The sequence below is a fragment of the Engraulis encrasicolus genome, chromosome 22 (genome assembly GCF_034702125.1).
Source record: "Engraulis encrasicolus isolate BLACKSEA-1 chromosome 22, IST_EnEncr_1.0, whole genome shotgun sequence".
Classification (NCBI taxonomy): domain Eukaryota; kingdom Metazoa; phylum Chordata; class Actinopteri; order Clupeiformes; family Engraulidae; genus Engraulis; species Engraulis encrasicolus.
This window is the reverse complement of record NC_085878.1, coordinates 24,615,056-24,622,444: the sequence shown is the minus strand read 5'-3', so window position 1 is coordinate 24,622,444 and position 7,389 is coordinate 24,615,056. Positions and strand designations below refer to the sequence as shown.

Sequence of the window (7,389 nt, the reverse complement as noted above, 5' to 3'; positions counted from 1 at the left end):
CCCCTCTTAATCACACAAAGGCAGCCACAACAAAAGACACCCGCCGCGTCCTTTATTCACCCCATGCCTGTGCTGCTCATAGCCAGAAATGGCTAGTCGCTCGTTTGTGTGTGCGGAGTCTAACTGATTAGCTCTGTCCTCGGTTGTGCATCGGGTTGTGTTGATATAAGCTACCTGTCGAGTTGAGCTACCAAGCAATTACCAGACGCTTATTAGCGCCTGCGGGGTTAGGGATAGAACTCGGAATTCAGGCTCATCTTAGCAGCCTATTCGTAGCTCATCTTGGCGCCGAAGCAGCCCATCTCGACAAAACACATGCAGGGTCACTTCTCCACCCCTTAGCTGATGTGCCTCTGAAATGTGACACGGCCACTTGGATGACTTCAATTAGGTATATAGACACCTCTAGCAGTGTCCATTAGTAGATTCACCAGGACTGTCTCCTTTCTTTTCTCGCCTTCTCTCGCACGCCGGCTGTGTCTGCTGCATGTTTTAATCAGCGTGCCGCTCAAAGTACAACACAATTTATGGGGGAGGGGGTGGTGTTGATGCCGGCCTGATTTATGGTGCATATTAGTTTAAGTGGCAGCAGTGGCATTTCTGTGTGTAATGGCTGAATGTTAGCCACGCCGACGACGCTCGACAACGCAGACTACTCTCTCTCTCTCTCTCTCTCTCCCTCTCTCTCTCTCTCTGGCTGGTCAGCTGAAGATTAGATTGTAATCCTTGTTGTTTAAATGGCAACACCACCTCCCTTCACACACACACACACACACACACACACACACACACACACACACACACACACACACACACACACACACACACACACACACACACACACACACACACACACACACACACACACACACACACACACACACACACACACACACACACACTTGCCTCCTGCAGTCTTAAAGGTAACCTTGGCTGAAACTGACCATGCCTCTCACTGCTTGTTTGTCTCATTTATTTCACAGGATCTGCTCATCCATCTCATTCTGTTTACCTGATGTCTAAGGAATGAACTGCCATTGAGAAAGGGAGAATTGCCATTGAGATGTTATCGTAAATAAGGAGGAATTTTACCATTGAACAGACCTTAACGTCAACATTCTCCTTGACTCTGCTTGTTGCTGATATATCGCTCTGTTTCTCCTCTTAAAACAGAAAAAAAAAGATTTATGTAGTGGGTGCACACACACACACACACACACACACACACACACACACACACACACACACACACACACACACACACACACACACACACACGCACACACACAAACACACACAGTTTCTCTCTTTTTCTTTCCTTAAAAAAAAAAATCGTACTCTGAAAAATGTACAGTAATGGCTGCACAATAAGGTGAAGCTCATGGCTTGACATGAGTGTGCTGTGCATGTGAAATTTTCTTCTTCAGCCCTGACACCACAGTGACTGTGAAAGTGGGGAGAGAGAGAGAGAGAGAGAGAGAGAGAGAGAGAGAGAGAGAGAGAGAGAGAGAGAGAGAGAGAGAGAGAGATGAGAGAGAGAGAGATAGAGAGAGAGAGAGAGAGAGAGAGAGAGAGAGAGAGAGAGAGAGAGAGAGAGAGAGAGAGAGAGAGAGAGAGTCAATACCCTTGGTGACAATGTGGCTTGCCTGACAGGCAACATTTCAGTGTTATCGTATCAGCCCCGACGACGGGGGCTATGGCCACTGCAGCGATAGCCTGTCATCTCCCCCTTGGTTAGGGGAACGCTATAGCGCTACCTGCCCTGAATAAATAGGCCACCCGCTGCCAGGCCCTGCTGGATCCATATCAACAAAAGGAGAGAAAGACCAATTCTTTAGCGCCTTATCCTCGTCCTGCATAAAAGGCGCTAAGCTAAGCCGCCGCCTCGCTGTTTAATCAGCCAGGGGACACTAGAGCGATGACAAAAGAGGCCCGACTTAATAGCCAAAGGGCTGTCTGCCGTCTGAAGATCATCGTCTGAGTTGATAGTTGATATATTTATTCAATGATTGATTTTGGTTTTGCATTTTTTTGTGTGTTTTCTGACAGAGATGTTGTTTGCGTGGTTCCGCTGTGGTACAAATCGCAATCTGGGTTCAAATACATTCAGGGTTTTTTTCATGGTTGTCAGCTTTTTGTTTGAGCCAGAGATGATGTTGGGATTTTTTTTTCATGTGATGGTGTGTGCACTGTCTGTGCTCATATCAGCATGGGGTTTCGGCAAATTGAGATTACAGAGATGTTACACCACCCTCAAAAACACTAAAAAAGATATTTCTGCAGAGGTTTTGTGGAAACACTGTCAGGGAAATGAGTATAGAGCACGTTCAGCCAAAAACAGCTCAATTAGATATTTTCCACGTGTCTACATGATGCTTCATACCATTGGCATTTGTTGACAGAAACAGCTTCATTTGTTGTGGTTGTTTATGTGAAATGTGTTTACTTCAGTGTCAGACAAAATCAAAATCATGTTTATACCACATCACACCGCATGGGAAAGTGTAATGATCACAGTTTGAATGCCAATCATGAAGCCCTTGGTTCATTTATGGATTTGCAGACAGCTTTAAGCCAAATCCAATAGATTGGACTTAAAACAGCTTTTGGGCATTTCAGTGAGTGGACAAACACAAAGGGTATGATCTTCACAAGAGGCTTTGATGACTTCAAAACAAAATGATATTTGCTCTTGTTTTTGTGTATGGTGTACCTCGATGACGTGTTTGTTTTTCACTGGAGGCTTAACTGAGTAAGGTGAATCTCAGTGACGCATAACCGTCTGAAAAAAAAAGGTGTTAAAATGGAAATGTATGGAGAGACACAGGGGACTGCGGCAAGTGACGGGGACTTAATTATGTCTGTAGGTAGCTATTGGGTCTACACAGCCCATGTTTATTTTAATAATTTAATGTGACCTTGAAAGAAGGTGAGAGCAAGCCGGGTGAAGCATCGTTATAGTAAACTTGTGCCATAGGAGTAAGTGCATTTAAGGCATGTACGGTATATGGGATGTGTTTTTCTGTGTCCCATTTCAATCTTATCTTCAATCTCAATCATTGGCTGAGTGCTTTAGGACACACTCCAATGGCAGTTTACTGTGCATGTTTTAGATATTTAAGTAAGTGTGTTTTAAGTGAGTTCACTCAACTTGTACCAGTGTCAAAAGCTTAAAGACGCTTTAAAATGAGACACACATCTTCCTTGAGAGCCGATACTGTGGCACCAGATAAGCGCCAAACAACCTCCTTTGCACACTACCACTAACACGCACAAACATGCTCGCGCGCACAGACACACATACACACACACACACAGACACACACACACATACACACACGCGCGCGCGCTGCGTACACACACACACACACACAGAGTTAGGGCCTTGATAAAGCACCGGACATAAAGCACTAAGATCTTAGCTGCCCCTTTAGTTTAATGACACACGTTTCCCTTCAGTGCATTAGGTAAATGGCACTTTGGACAACATCACTCCTTTAATGGCGTTAGTGGTGCCCATGCATGCCAAATGCAGGTGTGCAGTTGCCCTGAAGCTTGTTGTTGTCGTGGATGTCTATCTCCCCCATGCCATTGACCACACCTGCTGCGTGTGTGACTGACTCCGTGATAGGAAACTCTAATGCTCCATTAGGTAACCAAATTAGGTTGCACCGTATGCACACCCGACACTATACACCCACTGTCCATCAAATTCATTTAGCAATTATGCTAATAAATACCATGGCCTTCCAAACATAAAGAAAGTCCCTTTTCTACCGTGGCTTTTTTCAGCCAATGTTGGTGGTGATGATGGTGTTGAAAGAATAAACAATGTTTTGATCTTATGGTTCCTTCCTCTCTATATGCGCTCTGTACGCTCTGTATGCAATGCCCTCCTCACTGGTCTCTCAGCTTAATCAATAAACAGATCACAACATATCCAGAACTCTGCAGCAAGACTTCTCATCCACAGCCACCCCTGGCAATACATCACACCAGTCCTTTATCAACTACACTGGCTTCCTCTTCAGTCACGTATTCACTTCAAAATGTACTTGTCTATAGGACATAACACAACTTAGCGTGCACCACCAGTTCGAGTCCGGCCGGGGTCATTTCCCATCCCTGCCCCATCTCTCTCTCCCAGTCATTTCCTGTCAACTCTCACACTGTCCTATCGAATAAAGCCCAAAAAGCCCGCAAAAATACATTAAAAAATAAACATGTCTATTGGGCTATAGAGCCTGACTACAGGCTATGGAGTATGTCTACTGGGCTACAGTATATGGAGCGTCTCTATTGGTGCATGTCTACTGTGTCACTCCTACCGTGGTCTCTGCCTCAGGCCCTCATTATCATGCCCATCATCATTGTCCGCCGGTCTCAGAGCGCAGTCCCAGAGACTCACAGGTGTGTCAGACATCTCCCTTGGACATTCCACTGCACCTGTTCTTGTCGGATTACAGAAGGAGGGTAGAGGCAGAGTGGTGACAGGAAGAAGAGAGAGATGTGAGGGGTCAGGGGCTGAGCGCTGAGGGAGTGCTGAGTGTTGAGAGAGAGAAAGAGAGACAGAGACAGAGACAAAGACACACAGAGAGAAAGTGAGAGAGAGAGAAAGAGACAGAGACAGGGAGACAGAGACACAGAGAGAGAGAGAGAGAGAGAGAGAGAGAGAGAGAGAGAGAGAGAGAGAGAGAGAGAGAGAGAGAGAGACAGAGAGACAGAGAGACACAGAGAGAGAAACCTCCCTGGGGTGCTGCCTGTTGGGAGCTCCACTAATGTCATCAGTGGGTCTCAGGGGAACTAAGCCTGTAGGCGTGTCTGAAGGCGTGTTCAGGCTGGCACATGCTTCCGGTGCCAGTGTCCAAACCTAATCTCAAACCGATTGGCATGGTCACACTGTAAATCAGAACGTTTGGGAACTTTAAAATTGGTTTGTGAAAAAATAATTGTATAAAACATACGTAATCCGTTTTTAGGTCTTTATTCTTATGAGAGACAGACAGTAAGCAATTGGGAGAGAGAGATGGAGAGAGGGATGGGTTAGGGTTGAGAAATGACCCTGGTCGGACGCGAACATGGATCCCCATGGACAATCAATGTTGCCTCTTCATGGTGTTCAGGTGTGTTTGCACCATAGGATCTCCAATATCAGCAAACTCATGCTGCTATGCACGATCGTTCCCATCTGAAAGACAGCATGACTTCTCCACCAAAAACAAGGGTGTGAGCTAGGGAACCAATTACAAAGCGGGGAGAGGTGGAAAGGTGATGACGCGCACTACTTGACAAACTACTTGCCATTTGTTTGAAAAGATACAACTGACGTGATTGCATGGGCTATGTAAGTTATACTGTATGCTGATGATACATTCCTACGCCCAATCAATGGCCATGGGCAATTGTAAACTACACCTTTCCTATGAAAAATTGCACAGGTAGCTACCAGACAGACTGACAAGTGAGAGAGTTTGGTGTTAACGAGTCAAGGTTTATCAGGGTATAACAAACACGTACACAGTATACCAGTATGAACGAGTGTCATTCATGAGTAAGCACTTTGGTTGGTCGACCTGAAAACAGCTTGAGTATTCAAGAAGGAGAGCCCCTCTATCAGGGTTGCCAGAATAGAGGAAAATGCTTACGTGTCTTGTCCTCTTCCTCTCAGGTCTTCCGGAAGTTGTTTGAAAACTGTCAAGTCATCATGTTGCCAGCCTACACCCGTACTGACATACTGACACAACCGCCCTCTCTCCTCTCTTTCCTCTGGAGGGTAGTTTTCGAATTTAGCAGACACCCACCCACCGCAGGTGCTTTGCTTACTTGCAGTGTTCCGGTCCAGACGTCCCATTGACAAGGGAATTATTCACAGCACCACAGCTCTATTGAGTAAACACTCTCTTGCTATTGCTGCACGCTCTTGCTTTGCTTTGCAGACATGAAAATGAGAAGGTGAATCCGAATGTCCTTGCTTGCTAAGACATTTTACAGGCTGAGGGGTCACTATCATTATAGATAGGCCTATAGTGTGTGTGTGTGTGTGTGTGTGTGTGTGTGTGTGTGTGTGTGTGTGTGTGTGTGTGTGTGTGTGTGTGTGTGTGTGTGTGTGTGTGTGCGTGCGTGCGCGCGCGCGTGCGTGTGTGTGTGTGTGTGTGTGTGTGTGTGTGTGCGTGCACGTGTGCGTGCACGTGTGCGTGTGCATGCTGGCGCATGTGTGTGGGTGTGGGGGTGCATGCCAGTGTTTCTTTTATTAGCAAATAATTACTTTTAGAGAGATTTACAGCATTTGGGAGTCCTCTGAACAGGGATTCCTCTCAAGGTCCTTGGATTTCCATTCCCTTCCCTTCCTTCCTAACCCTTTCAAAGTGCTGGAGAACTGACAATATGATACCCATAGCTTCAGTGGCATTATCATGTCCTAGTGAGCAAAGCTAGTAATTCAGAGCTGTATATTTGTATTTGTCTCTGATTAGATAGTTGAAGCTCCATGGTTGGAGCTCCTTACATATCTTATACTTGGAAATGTACAAATTCCAAGCCAATAAGACTTCTTGAAATCCAAACAGAAGGAAAGACAAAACAATGATAGGAATGAAGAGATGAAGAAGAGAGAGAGAGAAGAGGAGTGTGAGTGTGTGGCTGCCTTGGCTCGCGTCACGACAGGTTCCATGCTGTGTTACGGATGTGCGAGGAAGCCTTACTAAGATGCTGAGTGCCGAGTGCCTGAGGGATGTGGTCCAAGACATGGTGAGAGATGTGTGAGGTGCCAGGGCCTCAGTGTGACGTCCCGGGGGTTAGGACGGAGGCAGGAAATGTTATCCAAGATCAAGGCATCAGCCTCCTGCACGGCTTCTCTCCTCTCCTCTGCCCCTGATGAACAGAGCAAAGGCTGAATACAACTTTTCTGATCCCTACCTTGGAGGATATTCAGCATGTCGAAAATAAGGTGGGCTTTTCTGGGGGATTTGTGTGTTGTGTTGTGTTGTGTTGTGTTGTGTTGTGTTGTGTTGCGTTGCGTTGCGTTGCGTTGCGTTGAATTATGTTGTGTTGTGCTGCATTGCACTGCAATGTGATGTGATGCGCTGTGCTGTGCTGTGCTGTGCTGTGCTGAGGTGTAGTCTGTGTGTGTGTGTGTGTGTGTGTGTGTGTGTGTGTGTGTGTGTGTGTGTGTGTGTGTGTGTGTGTGTGTGTGTGTGTGTGTGTGTGTGTGTGTGTGAGTGTGTGCATGTGTGAGTGCGCGCACGCGCACGTGCGTGCATGCGTGCATGTGTGCGTGTGTTTGTGTGTATGCTTGCTTCCATGTGCCAGACTGTTGCTATGACAGTCTGCATCCTCAGCAAATGCAGCATCCAGCCCTTGCTATGCCTGTTGTACCTGTCTGAGATCTGA

The 7,389-nt window shown here is 46.4% G+C and overlaps 1 protein-coding gene across 1 annotated transcript in view; it reads left to right on the top strand.

The window, feature by feature from the left end:
- Nucleotides 1–7,389, top strand: part of LOC134438636 (uncharacterized) — a 32,150-nt gene extending 24,761 nt beyond the window's left edge. The window contains exons 3-5 of the mRNA XM_063188247.1: nucleotides 4,346–4,473; nucleotides 6,664–6,747; nucleotides 7,309–7,389. Of these exons, the coding sequence (XP_063044317.1) occupies nucleotides 4,346–4,473; nucleotides 6,664–6,747; nucleotides 7,309–7,389 (293 nt within the window). The remainder of the gene's footprint in view (nucleotides 1–4,345; nucleotides 4,474–6,663; nucleotides 6,748–7,308) is intronic.